This window comes from Telopea speciosissima, chromosome 4 (assembly GCF_018873765.1).
Source record: "Telopea speciosissima isolate NSW1024214 ecotype Mountain lineage chromosome 4, Tspe_v1, whole genome shotgun sequence".
NCBI lineage: Eukaryota > Viridiplantae > Streptophyta > Magnoliopsida > Proteales > Proteaceae > Telopea > Telopea speciosissima.
In genome coordinates, this window is record NC_057919.1 from 18807604 (window position 1) to 18823249 (window position 15646).

General features: G+C 41.0%; 1 protein-coding gene across 4 annotated transcripts in view; it reads right to left on the reverse strand.

Annotated features, from left to right (window-relative positions):
- The window catches only part of LOC122658527 (glycoprotein 3-alpha-L-fucosyltransferase A), a 52594-nt gene that overhangs the window by 24584 nt on the left and 12364 nt on the right, over positions 1–15646 (reverse strand). For all 4 annotated transcript variants that reach the window (XM_043853529.1, XM_043853531.1, XM_043853530.1 and 1 more), the window contains exons 4-6: positions 1667–1771; positions 1229–1385; positions 825–1043 (exon numbers count right to left, since the gene is read on the reverse strand). In XM_043853529.1, coding sequence (XP_043709464.1) covers positions 825–1043; positions 1229–1385; positions 1667–1771 — 481 coding nt within the window. The remainder of the gene's footprint in view (positions 1–824; positions 1044–1228; positions 1386–1666; positions 1772–15646) is intronic.

Below are 15646 nucleotides of genomic sequence, written 5' to 3' on the forward strand. Positions count from 1 at the left end.
TGCCCACCAATAAAAAGGAATGAGAGCAGATTTTATTCTTTAAAATTGTAAAAAGACAATGTTTGTGGATTCAAGTGCATTCCAACCGAACTCAACCCTGAACAGAACCATGTTCAGACTCCTGAGTTTGACTCGGCAAACAACTTTACCAATATCATCAAAACATACAGCCCTAATACAGTCCGATATGGTCCAGAGAAAAAGCATACCTATTACCGATCGGCATGAGACATGTAAAAAGGAGTCAAGGATAGGTTAGCTAACTATGGCATCGAGTACTTATCTCACACCACTTGGCACCCAGTCCACATGAGTGGATCACATCAATGAAAAAGTAGACATATCAATCAGTTGGCTATCAATTGATACAATGAAGTTTGAACATGGCACTGGGAACCACCACAATGAATCAATTACATCTATTTTTTTAATTGGGGGGGGGGGGGGGTGGGGTTAGAAATGGGTCAATTACTTCAATTTTATATGTAATAGGAGCTACTTTTAATCTGTTATGAGTCCAAATGATGGATTCAATAAGTTCTTGCCAACTTTGAGCCTCAGAGAATCAGTAGATCCCTGACCATAACATATTACTCAGATTATACACATCCCTGCAATCATGAGAAAGCATTTCTACTGCAGTACTGCCTAACACGTTAGGTTATAACTTCACTCAACAGACAAGCAAATGAAAGAAAAAAACCTTGTATGAAACCATGGAGAATGAAACAACTAGCAGACATTAATAAAATCAAACTGGTAAATCAGAGCCAATAGTACGCATGGACAAATTTGAAAAAATATTGGGCTGGCTATGAAATTACCTCATGAAAATGGAATCCATCTCAAACCTCCCTCTTTCTCGAACATATATATGATAGACAGTTTCTGTCTCTCTGATGCACTTGCAGGGACGTTTCTGGTTCTTTTCTTCACTCTTCCAGATCTTTGTTGCAAGGTGAATGCACAGGCGGCAGGAGGAGTGGACTGCAGCCATATCCACAAGAGCCTTGAAAGAATCAGATGGGCCCTCATACTTCCACCTATTGGATGCCTCCATGTTAGCCTCAAATTGCATTGAGAAAACCAAAATCAGAAGAATGAGAAGTTACACAATGACATGTAACAGAATTATCAGCCACCCCCTGAAGAATTTCTCTTTATAATTAATGAGGAAAATAGGCCAATGTGAAATAGGTAAGTCTCCTATAAAAGACAAAAGTGTTACCTTAGGGATTGATTATATGCATCATCATTTTCTGCAAGGTACTTCATCGTCTTGGCAACTGAAGGAACATCATTTAGCTCCTTAATATGCAAAACCGAACCAGGAGATGGTGCAAATTCTTGGATATTTGGTGCACCAACAACTACAGGGACAGAACCTACAATTTATTTTAATGACAAAGTCAGACTAGCAATACTGGCTTAATACATCAGAGATGCAACTTCAAACAGACCTAAAAAGAACTTTAAGTCCCAATCATGGTTCTGAAACCCAGATTGGCCGAGTTGGTCAAATAAGTTGACCTGGCCTTCAAAACATGTCAAAGGGCACGCCTGGTTTCAGAACATTGGTGTCAATACATAAAAAATACTCAGAAATCCAAAAACCTCCAAATGAAACGGGCATGTTATACGTGGAAAAAAACTATAGAAGACATACCAGCAACCAGAGATTGGAAGAATTTCTCAGTGACATAATCCTCCTCCCCAGAATTTTCAAAAGCTAAGCTAAACTTGTAACGCTTCAGAGTCTCCACTTTGTTCACTGTAAATCATGGAAAATTTAATAACTCTATTGACCAGTACAGAATCTTTTAGCTATGGGTATAAAATCTAATGGATATAGTAGGCACATGGAATCAAAAATAAAATCTAGAAAATTTGCAAATTTGACATTGGGAGTAGTAAACTCAATCAACTAGGAAGACACTGGTCATAGTTACTCCACACTCGACTTGTTGTATTTGTATGAAATTAAGTACAAAGTATTCCACATCACTAGCTAAATTTTTTTCACAATTCAGAGTCCCAGGTAAATTATAAGAAGAAAAAAAAAAAATCAGGAACAGGTCCATGTAAAGGTAATTCTAGGTCCCATTGAAATGAGAAGTTGCACAAACCTGTCCATTCCAAACCCATCCTCCTCTTTTCCTTCTGTACTTTTACTTATAAACAACTCAGCCTTATCCCAACTAAATGGGGTCGGCAACATGGATCCTTGCCCTCCACAATAACATATCACGATGGAAATTCTCCCCCTATTGTGAATACACCAAACACTAAACTATCGCCAACTTAACACTCCCCCTCAAGCTGGAGCATTCAAGCCTTCCATGCTCGGCCTGTAACAACACTTCAGAAAGGTAGGACCAAAAAGAGACCAGGTAAACAGATCCGCAACTGGTCAGCAAATGAAACAAATGGAGTAACAATCAGCTTCTTCATAACAACATCCCGCACAAACTGGCACTCAACCTCAATGTGTTTAGTTCGCTCGTGAAACACTGGATTGCCAACAATGTAGATAACGGTCTGATTGTCACAAAACATCTTCATGGGTTGAGTAATGGGAAAGCTCAACTCTTGAAGAAGTGACTTTAACCAAATAAACTCAGTTGCAGTATGATCCATAGCTCTATACTCAGCTTTAGCACTGGACCTGGTCACAATAGTTTGCTTCTTGCTTCGCCAAGAGACAAGATTGCCACCAACAAAGGTGCAACAACCAGTAGTAGACTGTCTATCACCATCGGCACCGGCCTAGTCAACATCAGAACATCCAACCAGATCAAGATTTTGGTGTGGACGATAAATAAGACCCTTACCTGGGACCCCCTTTATAAGATACAACAGTTGCCACCCAGTGAACTTTCTTCGGCATTTGCATAAACTGACTAATACACCCACAACAAAGGAAATATCAGGTCTGGTGATAGTCAGATAAATAAGCTTCCTAACTAATCTTCTGTACCGATGTGAATCATCAAATACTTCACCATCATCTCTGCCAAGCTTTAGATGTGGGTCCAACAATATCGGTTATGCCATTGCCAATCTAGTTTGCAAGGAAGCATGCCACTCTTAGATAAGAGATTTAAAATTTATTTTCGTTGTAACAGGCTAATACCTTTCTTGTTGCGAAGTACTTCAATACCAAAAAAATAACTAAGAGAACCCAAGTCTTTCATCTGAAAGTGCTGATGTAGAAAAGCCTTTACCTCTGCAATACCGGTTATGTCATTACAAGATACAATAATGTCATCGACATAGACAACCAACACTACCACCTTAGAACCTCGTCGGCAAACAAACTCTGAGTGATCAGAATAGCATTGGAAAAACAATTGAGCTGAATTTGTCAAACCAGGCCCTAAGCGATTGCTTCAGTCCATAAATGGTTTTGTGAAGTTTACATACCCTGTGTGAATTCTCCCCCTGAGCAACATACCTTGAAGGTTGCTCCATATAGACCTCTTCTTGTAAGTCACCAAGCAGGAAAGCATTCTTGATGCCAAGTTGATAATGTGGCCAATCTAAATTGACAGCCAAGGAAATAAGAACCCAGATCGAGTTGAGACGAGCAGCTGGGGAGAAGGTCTCAAAGTAGTCCACACCATATGTCTGAGTAAAACCTTTCGCCACTAAACGGGCCTTAAGATATTCAACAGAACCATCCAGATTGCATTTGATCGTATACACCCAACGACACTATACAAGATCCTTATCGGGTGGCAAGTTCACCAAGGTCAATGTCTGTCGAGAGATCAAAGCATCCATTTCTGCGTTCATAACCACTTTCCATCCAAGATGAGATAAGGTTTGTTGATAAGTCTGAAGAATGGAGTTAATAGATATGGACAAGGTAAGATTATAGACAGCAGATGGTAAGTGAGAAATAGAAACATAATCCTCACTCGGGTAAGCAAGCATGGATTTTTGGGTGCAAGAACGTGTATCTTTATGAAGAGCCACTAGTAAGTCAGTGGGAGCCTCAGTCGAAGGAGATGATTGAGTGGTGGGCTATGCAACTGAAGGTGGCACTATCCGCTTTCGCCGTTGATAGACTTGCAACAGAACCTCATCAAAGGGAACACGAACAGGCAATGGGATGGGGCCAAAATTGTTTTTGAGCACAGGAGAGGAGCTAGTCATAAGACGACAAAAATAGAGAGTATTTTCAAAGAAGGTAACATCGACACTAACAAACTGCCGACAAGTAATCAGGTCATATGCACTTCATAGCTCAAGGCGATAACTTATCTACTTCAGAGAGAAAAACGTTAGCAAAGCAAACACAATCAAAAACTCGTGGCAGTAGAGAAAATAAGGGTGTGCCGAGAAAAACAATAAAGAAGGGTGACTTGTTACCTAGAACAGAAGAGGGCATCTGATTGATCAAATAACACGTAGTAAGTACGACATCACACAAAAAATGACTAGGATCATTCATATGAATTAGCAGACCTAGCGATCTCTAAAAATTGTCTATTTTTGCATTCAACAACCTCATTTTTCTGTGGGGTATATGAACAATTGGTTTAGAGAATCATGTCATAAGAAGAATAAAAGGTGGAAATTTCACATTGAGTGTACTCAAGGGCATTATCAGAACGAAAAAACTTAATAGAAACACCAAATTGAATCTTTTTTTCATTGTAAAAATCTCTAAACACATGCAAAAAATTTAGAAAGATCCTTCAACAAATACATCCAAGGTAAATTGGAATGATCGTCCACAAAGGTAACAAAAAAAACCCTAATCTATTTTTGACATAACAAGGACCCCAGATGTCAGAATAAACTAAAGAAAATAAAGACGGACTTCTTGGAACACTACGAGCCAGAAAGGATGATCGATGATGTTTCCCTATCTCACAAGCTTTACACTCCAGATGAGACACAGACTTGCAGCTTGGAACCATATGATGAAGTTTGGAGAGAGATAAATGTCCTAACCGAAAATGCCATTGGAGAGGAGAAACACTAGTAATAGCAGCCACAACAGTAGTCCAGTGCCATGCAGGTAATAAAATCCTGCCTACTCAAGCTTGCCACCAATCGTCCTCCCTATCTGACGATCCTGAAAAACACAATAGGAAGGAGATAAGGTGACAAGACAATTAAGAGTTTTAGTTAGTTGACTAACAGAAAGTAAGCTTAACGGTAACTAGTGTACATGAAGAACAGAAGACAAGGTTATGGATTCAGTAGGGGAAACCGTACCATGGCCAGTCACATTAATGGAGGAACCATCAGCAAGTATCACAGGAGAGGAGTTAAAGGTGTTTGAAAACGAAGACAACAGATTTGACTTACTACTCATATGAGCAGAGGCACCAGATTCAACAATCCACGGAGTAGAAGATGTGGATGTAAGGGAAGCGGATGTACCTGTGTAAGGCCAGGGTGGCAGTGGAAGAAGAGACATCGGAGGAAGGCTGCAGATTCTGGAGAAGCTTAAGCAATTCTTTTAGTCATCTCTAAAACACAGACCCTAATGTGGTAGCACCGGAGGAGGAAGCAAGGTTGGTGGCACTAAAAGATATCTTTGCTATAAGACCATCAGAAGTAGCAACATTAGCTAAGGGAGGAACCCACTCTGGTTGACCATGTTTTGCCAACACGTATCAACTGTGTGATTTGGCTTGCCACAAACGTACAATGTCTAGGTGGCCGGTCACTCTACTGCCCACTTGTACCTCTACCACCACGACCACCCCATGAACCACGCCCTCTCTCAGAGAAATCGTGACCACGACCAGCAATAAAAGCTGAATTGTTTTTGGGAGAGGGTGAGACATCAGGGCGGGGAGGAGCAACAATACGCTGAAGACGTGCAAAAGATTGATTCATTGAGGGCACCTTTTCTCCAGTAAGTAGTTGACTCTTCACAGACTGGTAGTCATTACTTAGCCCTGCCATAATTTTGCAACAAAAAAATCTTCCAGTTGGAGTTGTAGTTGTTCCAGATTGATAGTAATAGGGCACTGTATATTGAGCCCTTCTCTTATACCAATAAAAGTGTTGAAATACTGATCAAGGATCAATCCCCATGCTTGAGAGAGACTAGTTTGTCATAAAGATCATACACGCAGGAGATGCTTTTCTCTTGAGAGAGTTTTTTCCAGATCATCCCACACTCCTTTAATAGTGGAATGAAACATTACATTAGCTGCAATTGACAGATCCATACTATTCCACAAACAGATAAGAACAGTGTCATTGTCCCGCACCCGTTCTTCATAGGTTTTCATCTTAGATGGTTCGTTACAATTAATAGAAAAGGGAGGGGGGGGTTAGACCAAAGGTACTTCAACTTCTCTTGTGCATTGATATAGACCTTAACAGCCTGAGCCCATAAAAGATAATTACTCATACCATTAAGTTTAACGGCGGTGATCTGAACGTTAACATTGTCGATAGAAGACTTGGGTTCAGCCATTACTCAACAACCAACAATATAACCCCAAATTAATGGGTTAGAAATACCAGCAGTAACAGAGAAGTCAAATAGTCTTCAGATATGAACCAAGTGATGCTTACAAACTAGGGAACAAAACCCTACAAGTGGAAATCAATCTGATTCCCAAATCAGCAGAAACAGAAACAATGAAAAAACCCAAAAACAGGGGTTCCGCAGGTCTAATAAGGGGAAATCAGTAGTCTTCAATCAGGAGCTCCAACTGGCTCCGAAGCCCAATCAAGCTGAGTACTATACCACTGATAAACAACCCCCCCCCAAAAAAAAACTCACACTAATCTGATGGACAGATTGTGAGTAATTAGAAAAATAAAACTTCAGAAACCTCACCCTAAAACATGGTGCTGCATGGAGTGTAGAGTGATATAACAGAAAACCTGTTCAGTGAGTCTGATCAGTCTCAACTCATTGATCTAGAGAGCCTCTAATAGGGATCAATCTTCCTTCAAAATCTGGGAGAAAACCAGTGACTGGGTAGCGACCAATCAACAATCTCAATAATCTTCAAAAATCTGAATTTCAGAGAATACCACAAGCTATAACTTCACAAATCTTGACTTCAATAGATCTTCACTCCATGGGACATCAAAACAGGAAATAGTGACCCTAGTTCTTCATCATTAAAAACAAACTAGGGCCTCATACAACCAACATGCGGCATAGGGTGCTGCAACCCTCAAACCGAGATCCTTAAAGCCTTCAAAACCAGAGTCGATAATGAGCAATCAATTACTGATTGTGCTCTGATACCAGATAACCAAATATAACTTCTCAACAACTCGTTAGAAATCAGAACAAGAGAAGAAAGAGAGAGATGGAGATTTTCCTTGAATTTTATAGTATCATCAAAGGGTGTCGAAGTGATACGGAGAAGGGTCGAAATATTGTTGATTGGCCTACTCCACAGACACTTACAAAAGTGCACAATTTTCATGATTTGGCATCTATCCATAAGCTCTTTATCAAAGGTTTCAGCACCATTATGACACCTATCACAGAATGCATTTAAGGAAAGGGAAAATTCAAGTGGACACCCGCAGTCACCAAAGCCTTCACTCTCATCAAGCAGCAAATGACAAAGGCACCTTTTCTATAGCTTCCTGATTTTTATAGGGTGTTTCAAGTGGCTACAGTTGCTTCTCACATCAGCATCGGCAGTGTTTTCATGTAGAGAGGTCATTCTATAGCCTTCTATAGTGAGAAACTGAACGATGCCAAGAAGTGTTACATACGACCTGGAATTGTACGCGGTGGTACAAGTGTTAAAGCACTGGCAGCATTACCTAATCGGCAAAGAATTTATCTTGTTTACCGACCATAAAGAATCTACATTCTTAGAAGTTGGTAAGCCAGAGACATGCTAAATGGATGGTATACCTGCAGGAATTTATTTTCACTCGCAAATATAAGGTAGGAAAAGAAAATACTAAGGCTAACACATTGAGCCAGAAGGTGTTAACCTTACATACATTTTCAGCACATGCTCTGAGTATTGACCACATCAAGTATGAGTACCCTACAGACCGGGACTTCTCCATTATACAAAAAAAATCACAAGAAGGAGACAGAGATCCTAAATATTCTCTCCATTATGGCTTTCTTTTCATGGGTACTCGACTATGCATCTTCGCATCATATCTACGACAGCATCTCATAAGGGCATTGCACGAGCAAGAATTGGGAGGAAATTTTGGACATGATAAAACCCTCCTCCAGGTGATTGACCGCTACTATTGACCACATCTTCAAAGGGATGTTGAGCATGTAATCAAACAGTGTCGCACATGTCAGCTAGCTAAAGGAACAAACCAGAACACTGGCTTATATTCCCCGTTGCCTGTTCCTCACATTAGCATGGACTTCGTCCTTGGCCTAACCACTACTAAGGACAAGCATGACTTTATATTCATGGTGACTGACAGGTTTTCCACGATGGCACACTTCATTCCATGCCTGAAAACTTTTCATGCAACTCACATTGCAGCCCTCTTTTTCAAAGAGGTTGTACGTCTACATGGATAGCCAAAGTAGGTGTCTCGGATCGAGATGTAAAATTTATGTCCCATTTCTGGAAGACGTGGTTGAAGACGAATACAAAGTTGCAATTCTCTACAGACTTTCATCCACAAACAGACGGTCATATAGAGGTCGTCAATCGAAGTTTGGCTTATGCTGCATTGTGACAGATTATGAGAAAACTGGGCCGTCCATACTCGAAATAGCCAAGTTTTCTTATAACAGCTCGGTTAATCACACTATTGGATGTACTCCATTCGAGATCATACTCAAGTTCAGCTTAAGAGGTTGATTGACTTGGTCCCCCTCCCTTCTCATGCACGAATTTATTTAGCATATTACTAAGGTGCACACTGATGTACGTCAACACATTGTTCTTAATAATGACATATGTAAAAGCTACGGCTGATTGTTAGCATCGTTATGTCAGGTTCAAACCCTGAGATATGGTGATGGTACAAATAACACCAGAAAGGTTTGCTCTGGGCACCAACAACAAGCTGCATCCGCAAAAGATGGTCCAAAGTGCCGAAGAAGATTGGCCCTAATGCTTATATTCTTGAACTCCTACCAAATATGACCATCAAGAATGTCTTCAACGTAGCAGATTTGACTCTTTACATGGGTCACCATTCAAATGAAGGTGATACAGAGCATCTCTTCGGTTACCTCAGTTGGCTACACTACTGAAGGACGAGATTGAAGACGTCATCAATGCTAAATACACTATAGTATGGAATGGTGACGGCCATCATTCCTTTCTTGTCAAACGGGAGGGACAACCGAGGATTGATTGCACTTGGATCCATGTGGACGATTTTAAGCGACTCAACCCAGATCTCTACACAAGCAGTACATGTCACTTTTACATTTGTTGGGGACGAATGCTTTCAAGCCACGGAGTGTTGATGTAGGGGAGTTCATTAATTAATCCCGAAGGAAGAAGAGAAGCACAAAGAAAAGAGTCAGGAATTACTATTTACGTGAACAGTGTCACAGCCCATATTGCCTTGATGGGAATCCTTCTAGAAGACCCAAGTTGAAGACTAAAATAATGTTCACGTGAACAGTGTCAAAGCCAAAATTTGCCTTTTTGGGATTGATTTTTAGAAGATCTTGTGGGCCCATCAAGTGGAGAAGATCCTACTATCCTAATGCTACCATAGTTTGGTTTCTATTTTCAGTTTATATTAGGTAGTTTCTTATTTGATTATCTTTGCATGTTTAGAATGCTAAGTTATAAAGCCTTTAGTAGTTCCTAATTGTTATAATATCAGCAGTTAGAAAACCAGATTAGGGAAAATAGAAGAGAAGAGAGAAGAAGAAGAGAGAGGACAAGAGGAAGAGAGCAAGTCGTAGAAGAGGAGACCTGCGTGAGAGAATGGAAATTATCTCATGCAGGTTATTCAATAATTATTTATAAAAACAGAAATAACTTGGACAGAATTGCCCTTACATATGCTGAAATATAAAAACAGAAATAAATAAAGACACAAAGACTTATTTGCCCCCATATAACTATCGACTTTAACACTCCCCCTCAAGCTGGAGCATATATATCACCCATGCTCAGCTTGTTACAACAAGACCGGAAAGTAGGAGCAAATAGAGACTTTGTGAACACATCAGGAATCTGATCAGATGAAGAGACAAAAGGTGTCTCAACCAGCTTCTGCAACACGGCACTGCGAACAAAGTGACAATCCACTTCTATATGCTTAGTTCTCTCATGAAAGACGAGATTACTAGCAATGTAGATGGCTGCCTGGTTGTCACAAAACATCTTCATCGGGGTTGGAATAGAAAACCCCATCTCAAGAAGGAGAGACTTAACCCACATCAGCTCTGCAGTGGTATGGACCATGGCTCTATACTTAGCTTCAGCACTGGACCTGGCAATCGTGGTCTGTTTATTGCTTCGCCATGTAACCAGATTTCCCCCAACAAAAGTACAATATCCTGTAGTTGACCGACGGTCACTAGTAGAACCTGCCCAATCAGCTTCAGAGTAAGCAACCAACTCCATATGTTTATTTGGGCGATAAATCAGTCCCTTACCAGGGGCTCCCTTCAAATACCAAAGAACACGAATAGCTGCATCCCAATGATACTTGCAAGGAGACTGCATGAACTGACTGAGAACCCCAACAGCATAGGAAATATCTGGCCTAGTGACTGTCAAATATAGCAATTTCCCAATTAAGCTTCTGTAGGGATGAACATCTTTAAGACTCTCACCATCATCAGAACCAAACTTGTGACTAGGGTCCATAGGAGTATCCACTGGTTTTGCACCAAGCATACCAGTTTCGGTCAACAGATCTAGTACATATTTCCTTTGGGACAGGCTGATTCCCTTCTTGCTTCGGATAACCTCAATCCCAAGGAAGTAGTGAAGCTGGCCCAAATCTTTAGTTTGAAAGTGCTGTTGTAAGTAACTTTTCACCTCCTGGATTCCATTTTCATCATTTCCTGACACAATGATGTCATCAACATAAACCACTAGAATCACCAATTTCTCTCCTTGGCGGCGAACAAACACAGAATGGTCAGAGAAGCATTGAGTAAAACCAAATTGTGTGACAACAGAACTAAACTTCTCAAACCATGCACAGGGAGACTGTTTTAGCCCATAAATGGCTTTGTGCAGCCTACACACACGACCACCATTCTCCCCCTGAGCAACATAGCCTAGAGGTTGCTCCATATAGACCTCCTCAAGTAGGTCACCATAAAGAAAGGCATTCTTGATGTCTAACTGATACAACGGCTACGCAAAATTCACAGCCAAAGAGATAATGATGCGAACAGAATTCAGCCTAGCCACAGGAGAAAAGGTCTCAAAATAGTCAACACCATAAGTCTGGGTATACCCTTTAGCTACCAGGCGGGCTTCAAGCCGCTCAACAGACCCATCAGAATGGTACTTAATAGTGTACACCCATCGACACTTGACTAGGTCTTTACCAGGAGGTAAATCCACCAACTCCCATGTATGTCGAGTCAATAAAGCATCCATTTCCACATTCATATCCTGTTTCCAGGCAGGATTATGAAGAGCCTCAGTATGAATGTGGGGAATAGTTTATGAAGACAAAGACGTAGCAAGACTATGGGGACAAGAAGGAAGATGGGATAAAGAAACAAAGTGCTCAATATGGTAAGTAACTAAAGACTTTTGAGTACAAGAGCGTTTACCTTTCCTAGTGGCAATGGGCAAGTCATCTGGATCCGGATAAACTGGTGAGACAAGAAGAACAGGTAAAGTGGGATCTCCACCAGAGGTTGAGGGAGGTGCAGGAAGCGATGCAGACGGGCCAGGCTGATTCATATGGAGCTGCCCAAAGTGCCTCTTGCGCCGGTACACCTGTAGTGGAGTAGTCATAAGAACAATGGCAGGAATAGGAGGAGCTTCAGACACAGCTAACGGATCACTGGACACAGTAGGATTGTCAGAAAAATAGGATGTGCCCTCGAAGAAGGTGACATCCGCACTCACAAATTGTCTGTGAGTGAGGGGGTCATAGCATCTATACCCCTTTTGGGTCCTAGAGTAACCCAAGAAGATACACTTGGTGGACCTAGGGTCCAACTTATCACAATGGAGATGTAGATTATGAACAAAGCAAACACACCCAAAAACCCTAGGAGGCAAGCTAAAACTCGAAACACCAGGAAATAAAATAGAAAAAGGTGATTTATCACCAAGGACAGAAGAGGGCATGCGATTAATCAAGAAACATGCAGTAAAAACTGCATCACACCAAAAATATTTGGGCACCTGCATATGCAACATGAGGGCCTTGGCAACTTCAAGTAAGTGCCTATTTTTCCGTTCCGCAACTCCATTCTATTGAGGAGTATAGGAACAACTAGTTTGATGAATCATCCCAGTCGAAACACAGTAAGATGAGATCTCATTTTGAACAAACTCTAAAGCATTATCAGACCGAAATATTTTAATAGAAGCATTAAATTGAGTCTTTATTTCATTGCAAAAATTCTGAAAAATAGTTAAAAATTCTGATCTATCCTTTAAAAGGTACAACCAAGTAGTTCGGGAAAAATCATCCACAAAAGTGACAAAATAACGAAAACCATGTCTATTGCTAGCATGACAAGGATCCCACACATCTGAATGCACTAAGGAAATAAAGACTTACTACGGGGCATATAGCGAGATGGAAAGGTAGCACGATGATGCTTGCCCAACTCACAGCCCTCATACTCTAACTTATTTAAACTCCTAAACTTGGGAAAAACAACCTGTAATCTAGATAAAGATAAATGTCCTAGCCTACAATGCCATCGAAACGGAGACTCTCCACCAACAGTAGTAGCTGCAGCCGAAGCAGACGGGGCAGCGCCATGCAAATAATATAGGCCATCTTTCTCACACCCTCCACCAATCGTCTTCCTCGTGTGAAGATCCTGAAAAACACAGTAAGAAGGAAAGAAGGTTACCGAGCAATTTAAGTTTTTAGTAAGTTGGCTAACAGAAAGGAGACTTAAAGGAAATTGAGGAACATGTAGGACGGAAGAAAGTGAAATATTAGAATTAAGTGATACAGTACCATGCCCGGTAACAGGACTAGAGGAACCATTGGCAACAATAACAGGAGGGGTGTGAGAGTTAGAAAATATAGAACTAAAAACTGATGACTTACTCGTCATATGAGCGGAAGCCCCTGAATCAATGATCCAGGGTGTGGAAGTAGTAGAAAGGAGAGCAGCAGGAGTACCTGCATGAGCTAAGGTGGCAGTGGTGGTGGATGCCCCAGAAGTGGAAGTGGATGATTCCAGACTCTTGATGCGACGCATAAGTTGTTGCACCTCATCACGAAGGTTGGTAGAAGAATCTCCCACGGTCGAACCAGCTTTAGAATCGCTAGGTGTAGCAAAATCAAAACCATCTTCAGAAGCTGCATGATTGGCCAAGTTTTGAGCCCATTCGGGTTTCCCATGCTTGGACCAGCAAGTGTCAACAGTGTGATTGGTCTTCCCACAATAGGAACATAACCGGGCTGCTTTATCAATATGCTGTCCACCAGAATTACGACCACCAGATCCACGTCCTCCCCCTGAACCACAGCCTCTAGTAGTAGTGAAAGCAGAATTTTCTTTTGGATTGGTGTCGGGCTTGGAACTAGAAGAAGCAATACGCTGCAATCGAGAGAAGGTGTCATTCAAGGTAGGGACAGATTCACCAGCAAGTAGATGTCCTTTAACAGCCTTGAGACTAGGATTTAAACCAGCCAAGAATTTAGACACAAAAAATTAGTTTCTTTGAGCCTTCAACTTCTCAATGTCAGTGGTCAGGGGCTGGAACATATTTAGTTCTTCAACCATTCCCTTAAAGGTACTGTAATAGTCTTGGAGAGATTTGTCCGACTGCTGAAATTGAAATAGTTTCTCATATAGATCGAAGATACGTGTCATACTCTTCTCTTGAGAGTATGTCTTCTTGAGATCATCCCAGACTCCCTTTGCTGTAGTGTGGAACATAACATTCGCAGCAATGTCTGGCTCCATGGAATTCCAAAACCATATCAAAATAATGGCATTCTCCCTTTTCCAAGTACTATACTCCTTAGAATCAGGTTCTGGAGGAGGAGAAGTAATATAATCAAACTTGTCCTTAGCTATAATATAAACTTGAACAGCCTGTGCCCACAATAAGTAGTTGGAGCCCCCCTTCAGTTTTATGGATGTAATCTGAACATTCACATTGTCATTGGAGGTCTTCGAATCAGCCATAGTGTATAAACTTCAACAATCAATAGGGACCAGCACCCAGGAGCAGTAATAAACAGTAGTAATAAACAGCAGCCAATAGCTCTCAATAGAAGCAACCAAAACCAGCAGTAATCAACAGCAGCAGCAGATAATAAGAGGTGAATAATCTTCAGCAAAAATAGAGGTAATAGACAGCAGCAGTCTCACACCAATAGAAGCAGCCAGAACAGTAAAATTCCAAAGCAGCCAGGCAGAATCGATCTCAGAGTTTTTGAGAAGAGGAAAACTTCAAGGCAGCAGCACCATCACCCCAAAACAGGGTACAATAATCTCCAGAAGCACTAAATAACATGTAGAAGTAGGCTGGAACCACAGGGCATCAAGCAAAAACTTCCCCAAAAAAAATTCGATAATTGTAGGGTTGTACCCTGGAGTCGATCTCAGCAGTCTTCAAGAGTCATTGAGGGAGAACTCCAATCAATCATCAGATCAGGTATTAAATAATAAATATCACTCCATTCATTCTTCAAGGAGTGGAATTACACCATAGAAGAGGCAGCTATAGGTGGCTGTACACCACAAACCAAAAATCGATGAAGGGAAACCAGAAGAGGATCGTGGGGGGTTTCTCCAATCTGATTAATCAAGCTCTGATACCATGTTATAATATCAGCAGTTAGAAAACCAGACTAGGGAAAATAGAAGAGAAGAGAGAAGAAGAAGAGAGAGGAGAAGAGGAAGAGAGCAGGTCGTAGAAGAGGAGACCTGCGTGAGAGAATGGAAGTTATCTCACGCAGGTTATTCAATACTTATTTATAAAAACAGAAATAACTTGGACAGAATTGCCTTTACATATGCTGAAATATAAAAACAGAAATAAATAAAGACACAAAGACTTATTTGCCCCCATATAACTATCGACTTTAACACTAATTTCATTCAGTTTCTATTCCATTAGTTACTATTTTCATTAGTTTCTATTTTCCAAATAGTTGCTAAGTTTTATTTTCTATTTTTGTAGCCTAGCCTCAGTCTATAAAAAGGCAGCTATTGTAATTGATTGACACAGAATTAACGAATGAAGTTTTGAGGCATTCTTGCACTCGATTATGGGAGTAAAACCCCTGTTCAACAGCTGGAATGGTTGTGGGTGAGAGACCCAGGGCTGAGAAAGCCCATCCCCTTACCCCCTTCTTCCATCTTCTCGTCTCCTCCCTCCCCTGTTCGTTATACACTGCTGTGCTGTTTCTGTGACTGCAATAAACTATTATGAAGATACCCTTTGAAGATTTGGGTCAACCTACCACCAATTGAAGTGCTGCTGCTGTTGCTGATCAACATAAGGAGGTTATTCAGACCTTGCGGATTCAGTTCTGCACTCAGTTCCTGCTGCAACTTCAAGGCAGC